A 19,698-nucleotide genomic window follows, 5' to 3' on the forward strand; every position below is an offset into this window, starting at 1 on the left:
TTATTGAAATTGTATGAGCTACACCAACAGAAAAAAAAGTACAAAATATATAGAGATAATGAAAATAAATACTTTTTTCTTATGAATAGTCCACTGTAGTCACAATTTCTACCAGGTAGAAATTAGTATCTTAGATTAGTATTAGTGTTAGTATCTTAGAGGACTTTCTGGAACAGAATTTAGGTCACTGAAAGATAAAAAAAAGAAGAGAATTCTGACTTTCTTCACGAATTAAATCTGATTAATTTATCCAGAAATGTAGTTCTTCTTCACAACGCACATCTCTATCTTTGAAGCTGGTTGCTCCCAGGAGCTTGTCTGCATTAAAGTCAAAATTCTGAGAAAAAAACATGAACATTTCTCCTTTTTTCTCCTCTTCCAGAGGACTTGATCAAAATTACAGTTATTTGTTTTATGTAACAAAAGAGTGCTGTTGAAACCATAATTGCTCAATAAAAAAAATAAAAAGATTAGTGGAAAGTCTTAATTATGCATGAGGGACCTCCCATAGGAAATCTGTCCTGGAGTCAGGTGCAGCAGCAGGTTATCCGCCCACATGTCAGCCAATAGGATTGGAATAAATTACACATCAGCTCTGAAGCTACTGTGGCCTCCAGAAAACACTTGGTACTCTTTAACTCAACCTTTTCTGGTCATTGATTAATGAGAAAGTTTCTCGGAAAGAGACTCTCCAAAATGTTAAATGTTTTCTGATTGTGCGATGAGCCATTTCGTCCCTCTATCCTCCAGAATGGCTCTATCTTGCAGGTTCCACGATTCTTTAAGAAAATGTATTAGTTCTTTCAAAATATAAAATAAAAAATATCTAAAAAAAAAAAAAACAAAAAAAAAAAAGAGAAAAACGCTGAACGGAGACTAAAGTTCCTGCTGTATTCCCATGACAGCGATAAAAAACCCAGGTGACCCTCTCTGTTCCTCCACAGCATACCAGACCTGATTGTCTGGTTACTTAGCAACCTTCATAATGAATAGGTTGCTTCTTGAGTTCTCTCCAAACCAACTCTAATCCAGCGTCTCCATATGAACAGGGATTTTAATTGGATCTTCAAACGCGTGCCTCTGTTGACTCTCCCTCTTGACAGCTAACAGGCGCTCTCTTCACTCACACACACACAAAAAGGTATTTTCTTTCCAACCTGGTAGAGATGCCCTGAGATAATTCTCTTGTTTTTTCTATGTATATGCATGCTGGGTAATTTTCCATAATTCCCAGAAGATATAAAACCTTGTTACTATGCCAACCGAGGTCAGCCAGCAGACACCTCGCTCACTGTCGGCGACTTCTTGCTGCGAAGTCACCGATCTAGTAAACACGAGGTCATGTTACGCAATAGTTCAAGTAAATCAACAAAGGAAAACAATAAAAAATGTAGTCTGAGCTCAAATGAGGAGTTTGTATTTTAAATCCACTTTTGATTCAAAGTCATCAAGCATTTAAATTTTTGCAATATTAGTGCCTTTTCTATTTTTTACTAAATTATGGTGGATTTAATTGACCTACTAACCTATTAACATTAAACAAAGTATCCCCAAAATCAAAAGGAAAAAAAAATATATAATTAGCTACAATTTTCACACTTAATTTCTCTCATTTTCCACATTCGGTCATGGGATTTGACTCATAAATCTAAATATTATGTATTCGGCGTCATTTTAATCAGGATTCTCTAAGAATAATGCTGCCACCACCGAGCTTGATTATAGGGATGGCATTTTTAAAATCGTGAGAAACGACATAGCGTTTCCCAAACATACTAATTTCCTTAAATTGGATAAAAAGTAAACTTTAATTAGATCTGAGCATTTTTTTGGTCTTTTTTTCCCTTTGTTTTGGCAAAATATTTGCAGAGGTCCAGTGTTAGGAAACCATTCTATTGTGTGTGTGTGTGTGTGCATGTGTGTGTATACCAAGATTAGACAATGAAATTTGAAGATCAGTGACAGGACAACATCTTAATTTAGTTTAGCAAATGTGGTTGATAAAAACTCAAAAAGAATCTTAATCTAGGGTTTATCTGGCCAGATATCAGTTTATGTGTTTAGGGCGAATTTGCAACAACGAAGAAATTTTTTTTTACTTTTCTTTAAAAATAATTTATTTTTGTTTTCAAATAATTATACACATTTACACTGACGCAAACAAAGCTATCTTTTAACATCTAAACTCGACCCGTCTCAGATGCTTCTTTGGTTTCCAACAACTTAAATTCCAGCCAGATTTTTCTGGACTAATTTTTTGTCCTGACAGATTTGAAAATATTTTGAACATTTGAGCACATAGAATTGATCAAGATGGGTTTTATTGTGTGTATTATTCTCCAGTCATGAAACATCACAATGTTTCGTTTTAAAAAGCTTTTAAATTAACCTTTTGTATTTGTGAATTTGCCTTCATCTGTCAAACTCAACTCAATCGATCAATGAGTTGGCAAAAAACAGAAGATTGAGGTCATAATTCATGTAAAAATAAAAAAGTCTTAATTTTTCCTCAAAATCAGATTTTTACCTACTTAATAATAAAATAAATGTCTTTTTCTTCATGGTTATCCAGACTTGGAAGGCAGCGATTAGTCAAAGTAGTCCTCGATGTCGATGTCCGGGTTGAGCAGCTCCTCTCCATACGCCGTCAGGTCCATCTGGTTGAGGATCAGGTTTTCGAACGTCTCCTCTAAATCGGTTTCTCCGATCAGCACGGCCCCCACCATCCTGCCCCCGCTGAGGACCACCTGCCCGTGGAGAGAGGCGGCATTCTGTCACAAACGAACTCTGGGGGTTTTCTGATTTCAGGTTTTTGACAACAACGCGTCATCTGGTTACAGTGACGGGAGAACGGAGGGTTCTAGATTACATCTATGACAACCTTGTCATCCGTGTATGTGAAAATTTGGTTTCTTTCATCAAAATTAAAACATAAAACTCATTCAAAATCTTTGTTCGTCACATGCTATCGCAAGCAAAATATATATATATAAAAACAAACGCGTATCAAAAAGTGAGGATTAGGTAGTTTACACAATAAATGCACGTTTGTCATGATGCAGGAGCTTGTTTAAAGTCAAAAATTACTTTATATTGATGAAAAAGTACTAGTTATTCATAACTATTAAGGAATTATTGACTTAAAATAACTTGCTGAAAAGTTACCTGTACTTTAGCTTTATTTAAGTGTAATAAGATATTTCAAACTACAGCAAAAATAACTTGGTAAGATTTTGTGTTTTTGCAGTGCTGTGCCTCATGTAACCACCAGAGACATTAACAGAAATACTGCAGAAATCTTCCCAACACCAGCGCCGACCTTGACGTACTCCTGGCCTTTGGTGCAGCGAACCAGCAGCTCATGGTTGGACCCCAGCCCCTGTGCGTTAAACTTCCCCAGCAGGACCACCTGAGGAAGAAGCAGAAACGATGAAAAAATGGCTTGCTCAATGAATCACTGGTTGTCGCCTACGCAGCTCGGCTAGCTGGAGGCCAAAGCGTCGCTTACCTTGTAGTTAAAGAATTTGGTGACGTGCGAGAAGAGTTCGAAGCAAAAGTCAAGGTCGATCGGCTCGGAGAGGACGTCGGCCGCCATGCAGCGGCCCGCGTACCAGCCCATCTGACGGGCCTGCGTCCAGAGCCGCATCTATGCACACACACACACCTTTTTTTTTTTTTTACACCATATGTAATCCGCTAAGATCCTAAACTGTTTGTACTGTCATACTTTTCAAACTAATACATTTTGTAGTGCTTCTACCTGCTGCCAAAGTGGGCTGTGCTCCCAGCATGCACTGCACACGTCTCCTGCTGCGTACACATCTGGCTCTGATGTCATCATGTGATCGTCTACTTGAAGGCCACCGTCGTCTGCCAATAAAAACTAGACAGGAAAAGTGGGGAAAAAAGATCCTGATCAATCAATAACATTTGATTATTATTATTATTATTATTATTATTATTATTATTATTATTATTATTATTTGATTATCAGAGAGAAAAAACATCAGAACTAAGCAAATGGAATATTTGCTGGGTCTTTCTGTTTATGGAACAAATCTGTCTCAAGAAACCAAAGAAAGATGATCAACTTTTACAAAATATAACAAAATATAAAACTCTATCAAGGTATAATGAAGCAGATTGATTCAGTAAAGTTCTGTTTCATAACAAAGACAAGATTTTTTTTCTTTGTTATTATTAGCAAATAAATTAGATAACATTTTTTTTCTGGATGATAAAAACTTTTTGCAGAAGTTACTGCGAAAAAGATAATGTTGTTTTGAGACCATTTTCAAGTGACATAATGGCAATGGAAAAATAATGCAACTGTGTCAAAACATTAATATTATCGTTTATTGTGATAATTACTGGGCAAAATGTGTTACAACCCTTTTTTTTTTTTACAACTTATTAAAATGTTTTCTGTGATTACAGCTATGAGAAAACCCGCAATAAATTCAAACTTGTGCACTGAGATCTACTTTATTTCCACCCTGGAAGAAGAGATTCAAATATATAATTTAACAGTCCCAAAAAAATATACTTTCTTTAGACCGTTTTGTTCAGCTATGAGGCAGCTTTTAGGTATTCGACCAAAGTTTTTTCTCACGTTGTTGCCGTGGAGAAATGGCTCCGTGTTCGGGACGACCCCGGTGGCGCTGACCACAAAGTCGCAGCCAAACGTCTCGCCATTGGTCAACTGGACGTAAACCGGCCAGGATCCTGCTGGGAGAGAAGAAAAGCGAGGGGGTGAGTGGCAGAGGGAGAGAAGAAAAGAGGAAAGCGGGGGAGCAGAGGAAGAGTTAGAGAAGTAAGAGGAGTTCCCACCGCTGTCAGGTTTTGGAGTTTGCTTTGAGGAGTCGAGGAACTCCTCTGAGGTGAAGATGTGCTCCACTTCACACTGGTACTCCACTGAGACTCTGCGGGATGCCTGAACAGAAACAGAAAAAGGTGAAGAGATATGTGAGAAACAAACGAATGTTTGACACACAGAGGGTTACAGAGCAAACACACATCGTCCCACCTGCTCCGCTCCTTGCAGCTCGATTCCTCGATGCCAGTCCGGGCCGAGAGCACTGCCGGACTCGACGGGACCGGGGTTCTGCCCGCGGGAATATTCATCTGGGAATGGAGAAAAAAAACACTTTTGCTGAAAGAGCAACACAGTCACAGCAGTAATATGGATATTTTGCACAAGGCTGGGTTATATAACTTAAAAATCCGTAAACTAAATGTCATTTATGATTTTGTAAAAAAAAAAAAAAAAGACAGGAAATATCTTTAAAATTTTATTTTATTTCAGTTTTCAACCACAAGTTTCAATTTTTCAGATTAATTTTGTGAATTGATCTGAAAAAAAACAACAAAAAACCCCCCCAAAAAAACCTTGTCATCCAAAATGGTAGTTCTTGGCTAAAATCACAATTTTCCAGAAATGTAATCTTCAAAAACAGAAAATTTGATTAATGGATAGAATCTATTTATCTCCCAGACCTAATTTTGTGATCAGGCATACACAAATCTTGGGTTTGGTTCCCTTCTATTTAAAATCCTTGAATAAAAGAACAAACAGCATCAAGGAAACCAAGGAACACGTGATAAACCTTGAGAAACGCAGAAACATCTTAAGTACCGGCTGTGAATGTCTGCGCAGCATCCGGCGCCGGTTCCTCCGTGGTGAAGTGCTGCCTCTTGCACGGAGCGGCCGCCTGCTCTTTGTCGCCCTCCAATGACGGGATGAGGAACTGCGCAGCTCCCGCATCAAAGAAGGTGTTTCCAATGGCTTTGTCCTTCACAGCCCAGATCACCTCACAGCGCCTCACCTCATACCTGGAAAAAACAAACAAACAAACAAACAAATAAACAAAAACGTATCAATACCACAAGAATAAATATAGGCAATAGTTGCAGGATAAAATAAGGAGAAATGACTGCACTGTTGACTTACACCAACTCCAGTGCGATCCCTCCGTTTCCGACGACGACGATTCTCTTAGCTTTGGATAGCCGCTTTTGAAACTCCTGCAACCGAAACAGAATGACATCTGGCATGCTGTGTAACCTCAAAGCAAAATGTTACCATTTCAAACTTTACTGCTTGGATCTTCAGCTTAATCATTTCAGGAATTTCTACTCATTTATACTCATGTCTTCAATAATAGTTAGCTGAATTGTAGCTAAAGATGCAATCTAATGCAACCAAACAAGTATTACTACTGATTATTAGGCATAGACTTTCAATATTTTTTAGACAGGACAAAGATATTTTATTTCATAGTGGATGTAGTCAAATTAACAACAGTCATCATTTGGTTACACATGGGTGACCACCTTTTATTTCAGGAAAAATTGAATTAATTTAATTTTGACCTACTTTTAGACATGGTCTCCGTGATCAGGGACATTCCGAAAACTTAATGTCAGCCTAATTAAACTATTTTTAAAGTCATTTTGAAGAGTGTTGGAGTTCTCATTGGTGTCCATAGCAAATAAACTATCATTTCCGTCCAAATATGTGGCCAAATGGGCAGCCGGTACTACAACAAAAGCTTTAAATGTGTGGTTTGGTTTATAAAAGCGTCTAATGAGGCGTGGTTTCTAAAAATGAATAATAAATCCAAACTTGTTGACCAAAACGTTCCACCTGAATACGAAAATATTCAATTCACTACTTAAAATACCAAAATTAAAATAAAATGTATTCTAATGATGACAAATGTAAACCTCGCTCGAACTCAAAAACATGGTTTGTAATACCTGTGCGCTGTCCGTGTCCCGGATCCCGAGCACGTGCGGGTTCTCCTGGGTCAGGAGTTTCGGACGGGCACCGCTACATATACAAAGCTTCTCGTAACCAAACACTCGACCGTCTGCGGTTTCCACACACTGAGGGTCAGAAAAAATAAATCCGTTGAGGGGGGAATTAATCAATTCCGGAACAAGATTCAAGCATTTCACTGTGCCGTTAAGCTATGTGCTGTAACATTGTGGCCACAAGGGGGCGCCAATAGGATTTACTGAGGTTTACTACTTACATGTGTATGTGTGCGGAGGGATTGTACAGCAGAATGAATGATGGTCAGGTTGGAATATTTCTCCTCTAAAACACTGGAGGGTTTTTCCTCCACGTCGAACTCCTCCAGTCTTCTGGACACCTAATGAACGGGACAAGGATCAGGATGTGCATGAATATGAATCTCCTCTTAGTTGTGAGTGTAAATAAAACTCCAGAGTGAAACTACTTACCTGTTTATAGTTGGTCACCGCTTTTATGTGGGGACCCGCTGTAATAAGAGCTACGTCCTCTGATGCAAACTGAGATGATAGCTGCCAATGGAGATGATTTTTAAGTTTACAAGTTACATATAGAATATGTAGACATTTTTGTTTAAACGTTTTGTGTAAATACCATGAAACCATGTTTTTTTCCCTCCAGATTCTTAAAAACAGTTTATGATTAGTGAGATGGGATCTTTTTAAAAAATGCTTAAGTGTTTTCTTTATTGGCAATCGTGCATTTCTTTATATATATATATATATATATATATATATATATATATATATATATATATATATATATATATACACACACACACACACACACACACACTAAAAAGGCTAGTCAGGTTCACTAATCCAGGTCATATGATTATTCCAGGCAGCTCTATAATAGAGCTGTATTATATGTACGGTGGCCCCACATGTATACACTTTAACAAATAAATTATTTCACCACTTTACAGATGACAAATATATATTCAATAAATCTAACCTGAATTGAGCAAATGTATTGAAAACTCCCTAAAACATGGAGATAGGCCTTTACTTTAGCAACACTCTGACGCTAACATAGATTTTAGAGCTTTTAATTACACCTGTAAGTCTTGTGTTTACCTGCTCCACGCATGTTACACCCGCAATGCCACCTCCGACCACCACAAACTTAAACGTTTTCTCCTTTTTACTCTCCATAACTCAAAAAGCTAACATGCTAACAGTACTAACAATTTAGGAAGCATCCCTTTCAAACCGCAAAATGAGTTTGGATTGTCTAAGGTTTTTTTCCCCCAACTTAATCCGAAAACAAATAAGATAAGAAAACGTTCACATAAACATAACTCTTAAAAATGTAAAATATTTCAAGGTAATTCTATCAAGCCTGTTTTAGCACTTTGTAGTGTAACAGTGGTTTTACGTCACTTCCGTATTTACATTTATCTACGGCAAGCAGCAGGGCATGTTTTTTTTTTTAAACGAGCAACATATCAGGTTCACTGAAAATAGAATTAACCACAGTTAAATGTAAAGTTAAACGTATAACACTTTGATATGATGTGTTTGAAGTAATATTTTAATGTCGAGAGTGTACACGTGAAAAAAGTTGCCATTGAAGATTGTAGTTTGCATCTGCTCTCCAGTAGATGGCGCTAAAATCATTTGCGTTTTAAAGTATTGTTTTTGATTTATTTATTTTTTTCTATTCATTTGTGTACGCATCATTTGTGAAATAATTTTGTTCATTTCTAAAATATTGTTACTGTGTATAATTACATTTGCCACATCCAGATGGAGAAACTAACAGACGTAATTGAAGTTGTTTCAGCTGCTTGGATAAATTACTACTAAATCCTAAAAAAGAGCTCACAGAATTTCACATCAGCATGGCACCAGGTTTGGGAATATTTTTTCATGCATTGTCCATTTAATGTCCCATTTCACAACTACAGCTGCCCAAATATATTTGGGGCTGGATTCTCTTATTTTTTTCAGTCATTGTGTTGTAGATTTGTTGTTAGACCTGGCCAAGTACATAAGTATCATTACTATCAGTTATTTTTAAAATTGTACTTACTGTTTTTAATAATCCAAATGTTCTGATTCAGGTAAAAGGATTAAATTTAAGTTTTCCACATTATCCTGACACAGCAACAAACTTCAATGTATTTTATTTGGACATTGTATGCCAAACAAACACAAAGTTGTGCATGATTGTGAAATTGAGGTGAAAAATCCTTCATTATAACCAAAAATGTTACAATTGTGGTGGGTTTGCATTCAGTCTCTCTGAGTCTTTACTTTTAAGAGTCATCTTTTGTTGCAGTTACAGGTGAAAATATTTTGGGGTTGTCTTTACTAGATTTTCACATAAAGAGAGATTTTTTATTTTATTTTTATTTATTTTTTTACTTGTTCTTTGCAAATCATCTGAATCTACATTAGACAGAATCTTAGAACAAAATTTCAACTGGATTTAGGTCTGGACCAGGTAGGTGTTACCCTATGGGGAAAGTTACAGTTCATCATTATAAATATATACGCTGAAATTCCATCAAAGCATTCATCAACCATAATCACTATCACGATAAACAACCCATCAACAGAGCCCATTTGCAGGCCTCACATGAAGTAATCGACAGATCTTGACACGGTCCCCGTTCTCTGTCAGGGAGTGTTTGTCAGATAATGGCTGCATTGTTTTTTTTTTTGTTTTTTTTTTTGGACTCATCAGCAAAAGCCGCCACTTGTTCTATTTTTGAAAAGCCTTTTACACAGGTGTTAGCCACGCGCGGGGGTATTGATGTCAGCGTCTGAGATGATCAGGTCGCTGCTAATCAAACAGGGGTTAATGCCGTGCGTCACCGTTTCGCTCTTGATTTTCATTACCCTGAGTAAGCACCGTCGGAGGACGACACATGACAATATGGGAGGCAATATTGTGATTGCAGCTGTGCCATTAAAGGTAATATGGGTAAACAATGACTAATAAGCACTAGATGCAATCACTGCAAACCACATGACTTTGGAGATAAACTGAGGAAAAGTGGGCATAAATGATTTACAGGACTCTTGATCGTGTAATTGAAAGCCTTGTGTTTTTTTTTTTAATTTAAATAAATGTTTATGTTAATTGTTGAAAACAAAATGTTACATACACTAGGTGTAGTCATGTTTAGATTTATAGCGTAACTGTGCAAACGCTAGATGTTTTGCAGATGACGATTTACTGGCACTGAAAGTAAAATTAAATGAATCAGAATATAGAATAGGTGATGTAAACAAAACAGTGGTCTGTATGGTCACTTACTAACATAACAAACATTAATAAAAGTAACCATGGAATCATTTTTAATGCATGTATCTACATATTAAAGACAGAACAGAAAGAAAGGACAGAGCAGACAGAAAAGTGCAAAGGCACAAAGCGACGGCTTATTGATGGCATCTTCTAGCGAAAAGACTGAGCTTGAAGTACATTTTATGGTTAAAGAGAGACAAAGATACACTTTTATACACTTAGGTATCAAGTTCTTTCCTTTAAAGTTATGTACTGCTTTGTGTGTGTCTATTGCAGAAAATCTAGATAAAATACACAGAGGTTCATGGCTGTAAAGTGAAAATATGTGAAAAAGTTCAAGAGGATGTGGATGGGTTTGCAAAGACCAGGTGAAGTGTTACCATCATGGTGTTGGGTGATGTGCAATGTTGGTTTTCCACAAAAGTCCCAATTTGGGTCTCATCTGACCAGAACGCCTTCTTTCATATTTGTCTTTGTTCACACTGGAACGTTTTTAACTATTTGTGTCCTACCCTCACAAAAGGTAGGACACAAGTTCCAGAGGGAAAATGTTACACTTATATTCACATGTGTTGTGAAAACACTGACGTATTAGCCAAACCGCTAACCTTACCTATAACCCCAACTGTGTGTGTTGTCCTGCAGCACCTTAAGTGTCTGCAGCTGAATAAAGTTAATCAAAACTAATCTTTTGTGAAGACTTTACCTTCATGTCCTATGCTCTATATTTAGCACCACCTACAGGTCTGGGAGAGTAAAAAAAAAGCGTTTTGTTCTGTTTTTGGCTTTTCCGTGTGGCTCAAAACATTTCCAGAAACGTTCTCAGCTGGAGATGTGGGTATTTTTAAAACCGACGACCCATTTTATAAAATAATAAAAAACATCCTCATGTGGATGGGATCTAAAATGGCTCATGGTTTCTTCTGGTTTTCTTTCTACAGTGACTTTCTTCAGATCAGTCCTCCATAAAGGTCACATTTGTTGAGTTCCGACCAAACAATCGTCCTGTTGACATCCTTTGCCATTTTCTGACTCTCCAGGACTGGATTTGGACACCCATGGTTGTTGTGTATATGGACGAAATAGAGCAAACCTGAAGGGTTGTGAATATTCAAAGCTTGTGTGTTTCCAGGCTAAGTTTAGTGATTACATATCATAGGTGAGCAAACAAAGCATTACTTTAGAGTTACCTGTAGCAACATTTAACAAACACGATTAAATAGCTCATTCATTCCCTGTGACTCACAGACACATTCAGAAGCAGTCTTAAATAAGGAGCAAGGGACACAAAATGTTTTTCCTCCCAACCTGTTGAGGAAGAAATACTTTTATTGGTTCAGTTGGCATCTTGCGCTCAAACAGAAATGTCCTGCAAGAATCAGACACAAATTTCAACATTTTTATTATCAAAACATCTCAGATGATTCATATTAAAGGGCTTTATATTTCTTCTGTCTGACAGAATATTTTATAATTATTTTATTTTTTGTTGAATTTTTTTTTAAAATTTCATTAGTGCTGTGATTTACGATGTTCACAAAGCTGGAAGGAAACATACATGGATTCAGATGGCTTAAATCAAAGGCACTGTAGTCTTGATGCTTATCAAATTATTTAAAAAAGAAAAGTCATCTTATGGAGTCGTCATTCTCACATTCATTGTAACACATGATCATTATGTCACTGGGGTATTCTCCCAGTTTTGTACTAGAAAGGCAGGTAGTCGGGAGGCTGATGTAGGTCCCTCTTGCCGTAGGTACTCGAGCCCACGTTTGTCGGGACGTAGACTGTTCCGATGGTGTTACTGGACCGGACCAGAAAGTCTGCTAACCTCTGGGTCACACAAGTAGCTGTGTTGCACTTTCTCTTCTGTAAGTGATGACTGGAACGTATGAAAACAAACAAACATAAAAACAAAAACAACAACAACAAAAACATTAGTAGTTGCTTTTGTCATGTTTTAACACGATAAAGATTAATCTTCATGAGCGCGTACCTGTTTGTTGCTGTGAGCCCCCGCTGCGGCCGCGCGCCCATGAGGCCGAGGAAAGGGTCGGAGATTAGCTCAGGCAGGGACCAGCTCTCCTTGTCTAGAAGAGCATTTTCTTGCTCGTCGTCGGAGGAGCCGGGACTAAAGTACCTGGATTAGAGATGGAAAAGGGTCAAAGCATTTCACGCTGATGATACCCTCTTTAAACTAGCTGCTAGTCCTGAGAGACTGAGTGAGAGGGGAGAAAGTGGCCACTTAGTCAGCCATCCTGGGGTTGCACAATGGAGTGCTTTCTCAGAGAGGCGTATGACTTTACTTCCAGTCTCACAGTTACACGCACGAACTGAGGTGTCTTCCAGTCAGCACATTACAGAGTCTCGACAATAACCGAGGGAGTTCTGTGTAGCTATCTAGGCTCATGCTTGAATGGATTTGATCAGAATTTAGGCTAAGTTACAGAACCGCTGTCCACTTCGTAGATTCTCCAGCTCATTTCCTGCTGCTCACCTGTGGCTTGGAGCGGCTGCGATGCAGCGGAGCAACACAAGAACCACCAGGAGAAACACAGGCACTCTCAGGTGATACATGGTGATTCTGATGCTGATGACCTCCTGGAGAAACACAAAGGGTTTCATCAACGTTAGACTTTGTTTTCTCCAGTTCTCTACAGTTGGGGTGAGGGCCACCACTTATTAAAAAGATGCATGAAAAATTAAATCTTGACCTTGTTTTATTTGATGCTACTTGAAATGATCTAAAATGTATAATTACTTTTTCATCACATCACAACATAAATCTTTATAGAAATGTTTTTGTATAGAATGACATGCAAATTGGTAAAGAAAAACTTATGAAATAAAAATTGATAATAAAAAACAGATTTCAATATGAGGTTAAAAATAATAAAAGCCGATATTAGTCATTTCTCATAGACTGTTGATTATTAATACTGAATCAATGAACACCCAGATGATTTGATAAGTTAATTATTTTATAATCTCAAAATATTAGTGGAAAAATTCAGTTGCTTGTCATGATTTATAAAAATTTATTGTAGAATGAAACTCATTTATATTTTTGATAAAATAATCCAGTTTTTGGTAATGGTTTTACATTCGCATCCATTCTTGCTTGATAAAAATCACTTGCCTTTGAAAATCTTGAAAAAGAAAAACAGATTTAGCAGAAATCTTGCATCACAAACCAAAACAAAACATCCGTAAAAGTCCAAACTTAAAGCAAGAATTTAGTGTCAGTAAAAAAAAAAAAGAAAGAAAGACGTATAGGAACTGGCAGGTACTCACTGGGTGTAACGTTTCGTCCTCGTCTGTCTGTTGAGCAGTCCAGTGGTTTGTCAGGCTGTCACAGTTTATAAGCTCTCTGCTCAAACCACTTGTGACATCACTTCTTTCCAAATATAGCCAAGCAATTTTATTTTCATGCAGGGTTGGGGGGAAAAAGGGAGGGACTTCATGTATATCACATCTGATCCACTCTGATACGTTCAGATTTGTTTTCGGACAGCCACTCCACATACAGAGGCGTTGCTGCACGTCATCATCACCATCACCTCCTTCGTCACCATAGTCATCAGTCGCCGTGTTGGGACTGACCCGCCACAAACTCAACAGAGAGGAGAACTCTGTCAAAGTGCTGTTTGCCTTGTGAGACACTTTATGAAGAACAGGTCGCCAAACTTGAGACCCTGAGGGACTCCAAGGCGATTAATAATAGATCTGAAGAAGAATTGCATTTAATAATGAATAGCCGCTTATCAGTTTAGCGTGATATGTCATTCACTACAGATTTATTCATAATGGTATGATGAAGTGTAAAAAAATAAAATAAAATACCGCATGTATGTGACAGTGAAAGCCAAGGAATAAATTAACAATTACTGTTTTTAATGGCCAAACTAAATGCTTCAAGCTAATTTTAACATTAGACAAAGCCAATCTGAGCAAATACAATGAAACAAATCAACTTTTAAAGTATGACTTGTTAAATGGAGTAAAAACATATCCATCCATTGGGAAGTCATAAGTTATCTGTGATTATTCAAGATTTTTGTTTCAGTTTCACTAGCCAAAACCACTGATTCTACTGCTAGACATGTAGTATCCGACAACATGAAGAAATCCTCAAAAAGTAACACATTATCCAATCTACAGATGTTCAGCGACAGATGAGAAAGACAATGACATTTCTTTAGTCTGGAAAGAGTCGGGAAGTTATTTCCAGGTTTGGGGGTCAAAGTGAGAACCATTATCCACAAATGGTAATAACATGGCCGATTTATCAAAATTACTCTATGCATTAGTGACGCATTCAGAAGGTAGCAAAATAACCCAGAACAACATCTAAGGCCCACCAGGCCTCACCTGCTACAGTAAAGGTTAATTTATTCCTTTGAATGTTTTAATTATTAGAAATGTAGTAAATCATATATTTGAAAAGCTAAGGTTAAAACATTATGTTTACTGCGTTAAGCTCCGCCAGCGGTGCACGCTGGTGATATAAACAAGCGGCTCTAACGAGTCAGTGGAGGCACCAAGCATATCTTTTGAAAAGAGTGTATGATGTTTTAATTCGATCTGTATTGGACTATGGATGTATTGTTTATAAGTCAGCTGCAAATTTCTTTCTTATTAGATTTAGACAGAATCCAAGCTAAAGCGCTTAGGATATGTTGTGGTGCTTTTAGAACCTCTCCAATTCCTACTCTTCAGGTGATTACCGGAGAAATGCCACTGGACTTAAGGCGGATGAAACTGTCAGCAAAGTATTGGTTAAATTTACAAGGGCATGAGGAAAATCAGTCTACCGCACAGGTATTCAGAGAATGTTGGGAATATGGTCATAACGTTGGGAGTTTTGGATGGGAAGGGAATGTCTATGTAGATCATTTGGGGATAAATAATATAGCATGCTGTAAAACTGTAATTAAATCTGAAATTGCTCCATGGTTATTTGAAATGCCAATAGTAAATTTAGAAATCAAAAAAATAGAACAGTCCTGTGGAGGTTTTTATCCAATTATTCAGCAGTATTTAGAAATAATGTATGAAAACATGACACAAATATATACTGATGCATCAAAAGAGGAAAATGGTAAAACAGGAGTACCAGTATATATTCCTAAACAAAAAAAGATTAGTAATCTAACCTTCTGTTTATTGTCTCTGATGAAAGAATCATTTTCCTTGGTCTGATTACTTGCCTCAGCGGCACTTCCTATTTCTTCATGATTGCCGTCATCGTCCTCCTGAAGCGACAGTTTTGGAAAGCAGACCGGGACATAGAGCTGCAGCAACGCAAAGCGTCAAAGGAAAGTGGAATTATGGTTCAGCTGGAGACCCAGGAGAAGAGCGGTGCTGGGTCCACAAGTCCCAAACTGTCTTCTGACAAAACAGACTCTACAGGAGTTGGGAAAGACTTGGAAGGATGAGGGGAAATAATCAGAACAGAGCAACTCTTTGCAAATAATAATCTATTTTTCATAAATATATATGACAGGATCCTGACAGAGACTTCAGGTGAGTTGTTTTTCTTTCTCATAGATGATCAGAGAATGTTATCAACAAAACCTCTGGTCTATAAAAGATCATTATTTCCTAAGACGTGCAATAAAGCAGGCAATTCATGTTAGTCTTTTCTTGCTAGGTCTGTTTACCTCCATATTGGTTATCATGTAATGCAGTTCGTTTAACTACTACAGACAGGTTGGCCAGCAATTTAATACACTGACCTTTTTGTACATGTACTTCTCTGCCATGTTGAAAGCAAAAATGATTGTTTAGTCAAACCTCTAGTTTAAAAATGCTCTTTTTGGTAATGAATAAACCCTTCAGTAAGAGATTTTGTCTGGTTTTTTTTTTCAGATCTTCTCTACATTTGTTTTTGACTCCAAAACGTTGACTTAGTTCTTAAGCACTTTGTAACCACTTGTTGTCCATCTGGATGACCAATCTGTGCCCAAGCTTTTACTTCCTGGTTAACGTCTTTAGATGTTGCTTCCACATTTCCATATAATGTTCTTATAAAGAGGCCATCTGTTTAATGAGGAGCACCAGCTCCTCCTGCAGCAGCATGCTGGTTGGACATTCCCACCATTTGTGTATATTTGTGTATAATTGTTTGAAAGGATGAATGCAGCACTTTCAATCATCTGGACATTGTCCCCAAGGATGAACCAGACTTGCAGCTGTCTTCTGACTTTCCTATCGTGTCAAACAATAAAGCAATGTGTTTTACATTATGTAACGTATGTAAAGAAGATCTCACAAATTTTTGTTATATCTACTGTCCTATGAAGGTTCTAAGAACTCCCACATGATGTTCAAACAAAACAGCAAAAACATCTTGATTGACTAAAGAGTTGCTCATTTCCACGCTATTAATTTTGATCTCCGTTTGTATTCCCAGAGCAGTTTGGTTGACGCTGTTTATTTGTGTTGATGCGTCATGAGCTGGGTGGACCTAGAAAGAGATGCATACACCTTACGTGGGCACATGCTCTCTCTCTTGCAACACCTTCCCCCCAGAAACATCTATAGGAATGGGGATGTTTGGACATAATCCACCGCAAACACTGTCAACACTGCAGATTAGATCCGCTCAATTATTATTAGAGACCACACGTCATTAAATCTGTGGGTGCAGGGTGCAGGTTTACCAATCATCTCCTGGCGACTTTTGATCTCAATCATGTTCAACACCAAAGGCAGGAACAAACCATGCTGGACATTTATGTTGCAGCTTATGAGGGCTGGTGTTTGGATTCAATCCAAACGTGAGCAAAGTTGCAAAAAAAATCCTTCACTTTGTTTTCTTGAAGAAGAAATTTTTCTACTTGCTGGGAAAAGTCTGCCTCCTTCGCGTTCCTGAGTGATCAGTGGGTCAGGATGACATTTTCCCTCCATTCCTCTGACAAGGAAAAAATGTAGACTGGCTGAGTCGTAGGCAGTGGTCAAACATTAATTACAGTTGTGTTTTCATAGGACCGCGATCAATTAAACATCAGTGTCCAACATCAGCATCATCAGCTACTGGCGTTGTCCTGCCATGTCTCCAATCCCTACTGACTGGACATCCCTAAAAGCCAATAGATAACCTGTTGTGGCCCAGTGGACAGAACCTGCCTGTGTCACCCTCTGACATAATATCGCCCTGGGCAGAGACCCATATCACCAATGTCAAAAATTGCCACAAGGGCCAATATTAAGTCAGATTAGTCATTGGTCGGCAGGAGCGCGGTAGGGGGAAAAGTTATGACAATTCTAAGGCCCATTGACAGGTGGCCCTCCACAAGAAAACAAACAAAAACCAATAAATAAATAAGTAAACAAACAAACAAACAAACACATTTACAGAAATTTAAAAAAATTGGGGCCCTGTCAATTACTGTTATTGTGTTTTTTAAAATTGTAAAAATTAAATGTTACCCCTCCCAGACCAAAAACACACATCTATATTTGCACTGAACTCCCCCCGGGATCTGCATGAAATGCTTTGTTCCTGCTTGGCGCACTTGATGGTGCTGTGTTCAGCAGCAGACAGAAGACAAGAACGACTGTGGCGGTTACTAAAAAAATAATGAAGTCAAGTTTTCAAAAAAAAATATTGAGAAAATGACAAGAGTCTTTTTTGAATTGTAACAGTTTTTCTCCAAGAGAGGTGAGTATAGACTGAGAGATTATGGGGCCCAAATTCCTGGAGAGGTCCTTGTTGGTCGGTCACAGCTATGCTGTTGCTAGCATAGCACAGAGCTGTACAGATTCAAACTGTGAATGCTCATTTTAGTTAGCATAGCTACCAATGACGACATAAACAGTTTTCCTGTAACAATGAGTTGTTTCTCTGCCATTAGCACATTTAACAGTGAGTGAATGAGGATGATTAACAACACTAAAACCCTCCTCCTGGTTCTGATTGGTTGTTTTTGGTCAGAACGGCGCATTACTTTAGCTAACAATAGTAGTTCAGGGAGGAAGTGAAGGAGACTGATTTTTTTCACAGATTATCTGTCTCATAGCAAACTGTCACAACATTGTGAGAACTTTAACAAATATGGAGATAGACTCTAGAAACTGCAACAGTAGTTGCGCGGGGGGGCCCAATTTAATTTTTTGTCATGGGCCCCAAGATTCCTGGCGGTGTCCCTGTTGGTCGGTTACATTGCCAAAGGCCTCGATGGACAAACAACTGTGTTTGCATTGCTGGACACAGACTTTGCTGCCAAACTCCAAAAAACTAAGATAAAGAAACTATTTAAAGAGAATTACAGCATAATCATCAAAAAGTGGTTTACTCTGGCTTTCTCATTTAACAAAATTTAACTTTGATGATGGAAGATTTTTGATACATTAAGGGAAAATGTATCCAAATTTAGCCTCGGCAAACTATGATGGAAGATTTTTGATACATTAGGCGAAAATCTATCTAAATTTGACCTCGTCAAACTATGATGGAAGATTTTTGATACATTAGGGGGAAATGAATCCAAATCAACCTGCTCTATTGTGAAAAAGCAATTGCTTTTTCCATGTTTTTATTCCATTAAACAAATCCTACTTTGAAAACTCTTTTGTTGTATTTGCTCAGATTGGCTTTGTCTAATGTTAAAATTAGCTTGAAGCATTTAGTTTGGCCATTAAAAACAGTAATTGTTAATTTATTCCTTGGCTTTCACTGTCACATACATGCGGTATTTTATTTTATTCTATTTTTTTACACTTCATCATACCATTATGAATAAATCTGTAGTGAATGACATATCACGCTAAACTGATAAGCGGCTATTCATTATTCAATGCAATTCTTCTTCAGATCTATTATTAATCGCCTTGGAGTCCCTCAGGGTCTCAAGTTTGGCGACCTGTTCTTCATGAAGTGTCTCACAAGGCAAACAGCACTTTGACAGAGTTCTCCTCTCTGTTGAGTTTGCGGCGGGTCAGTCCCAACACGGCGACTGATGACTATGGTGACGAAGGAGGTGATGGTGATGATGACGTGCAGCAACGCCTCTGTATGTGTGTGCATGTGGAGTGGCTGTCCGAAAACAAATCTGAACGTATCAGATTCCCTCCCTTCTCCCCCGCAATCCTGCGTGAAAATTAAATTGCTTGGCTATATTTGGAAAGAAGTGATGTCACAAGTGGTTTGAGCAGAGAGCTTATAAACTGTGACAGCCTGACAAACCATCAGACTGCTCAACAGACAGACGAGGACGAAACGTTACACCCAGTGAGTACCTGCCAGTTCCTATACGTCTTTCTTTTTTCTTTTTTTTTTACTGACACTAAATTCCAAAAGTTTGGACTTTTACGGATGTTTTGTTTTGGTTTGTGATGCAAGATTTCTGCTAAATCTGTTTTTCTTTTTCAAGATTTTCAAAGGCAAGTGATTTTTATCAAGCAAGAATGGATGCAAATGTAAAACCATTACCAAAAACTGGATTATTTTATCAAAAATATAAATGAGTTTCATTCTACAATAAATTTTTATGAATCATGACAAGCGTTTGAATTTTTCCACTAATATTTTTTGATTATAAAATAATTCACTCATCCAATCTTCTGGGTATTCATTGATCCAGTATTAATAATCAACAGTCTATGAGAAATGACTG

At 37.8% G+C, this 19,698-nt stretch overlaps 2 protein-coding genes across 2 annotated transcripts; both read right to left on the bottom strand.

Annotated features, from left to right (window-relative positions):
- Positions 1 to 2,304: 2,304 nt before the first annotated feature.
- pyroxd1 (pyridine nucleotide-disulphide oxidoreductase domain 1) lies at positions 2,305 to 8,210 on the bottom strand. Its single transcript, XM_015006621.2, has 13 exons — positions 7,897 to 8,210; positions 7,249 to 7,329; positions 7,038 to 7,157; positions 6,760 to 6,888; positions 5,951 to 6,024; positions 5,636 to 5,832; positions 5,027 to 5,124; positions 4,831 to 4,933; positions 4,613 to 4,725; positions 3,761 to 3,883; positions 3,509 to 3,646; positions 3,320 to 3,409; positions 2,305 to 2,747 (listed from the first exon to the last, which is right to left on the bottom strand). The coding sequence occupies exons 1-13, from the start codon at positions 7,972 to 7,974 to the stop codon at positions 2,589 to 2,591; spliced, it is 1,503 nt and encodes a 500-aa protein (XP_014862107.2). The 5' UTR covers positions 7,975 to 8,210; the 3' UTR covers positions 2,305 to 2,588.
- Positions 8,211 to 11,404: 3,194 nt separating this feature from the next.
- LOC106929592 (calcitonin gene-related peptide 1-like) lies at positions 11,405 to 12,845 on the bottom strand. The gene is made up of 3 exons (XM_088003289.1): positions 12,576 to 12,845; positions 12,075 to 12,218; positions 11,405 to 11,960 (listed from the first exon to the last, which is right to left on the bottom strand). Exons 1-3 carry the CDS (start codon positions 12,701 to 12,703, stop codon positions 11,786 to 11,788), a joined length of 447 nt encoding a protein of 148 aa, XP_087859415.1. The 5' UTR covers positions 12,704 to 12,845; the 3' UTR covers positions 11,405 to 11,785.
- Between the last annotated feature and the right edge of the window lie 6,853 nt (positions 12,846 to 19,698).

The sequence above is a fragment of the Poecilia mexicana genome, unplaced genomic scaffold (genome assembly GCF_051168715.1).
Source record: "Poecilia mexicana isolate PSO_F unplaced genomic scaffold, ASM5116871v1 scaffold_23, whole genome shotgun sequence".
NCBI classification, from domain to species: Eukaryota; Metazoa; Chordata; class Actinopteri; order Cyprinodontiformes; family Poeciliidae; genus Poecilia; species Poecilia mexicana.

Coding starts and splice junctions, on each gene's coding strand:
- pyroxd1 (XM_015006621.2), bottom strand. CDS start 7,974: ATGGAGAGTAAAAAGGAGAAAACGTTTAAGTTTGTGGTGGTCGGAGGT. Junction 7,330..7,896: donor GTGTAACATGCGTGGAGCAG/GTAAACACAAGA, acceptor CTCCATTGGCAG/CTATCATCTCAGTTTGCATC. Junction 3,884..4,612: donor CATTTCTCCACGGCAACAAC/GTGAGAAAAAAC, acceptor TTTCCTGTCTAG/TTTTTATTGGCAGACGACGG.
- LOC106929592 (XM_088003289.1), bottom strand. CDS start 12,703: ATGAAACCCTTTGTGTTTCTCCAGGAGGTCATCAGCATCAGAATCACC. Junction 12,219..12,575: donor GCAGCCGCTCCAAGCCACAG/GTGAGCAGCAGG, acceptor TCTCTAATCCAG/GTACTTTAGTCCCGGCTCCT. Junction 11,961..12,074: donor GGGCTCACAGCAACAAACAG/GTACGCGCTCAT, acceptor CATACGTTCCAG/TCATCACTTACAGAAGAGAA.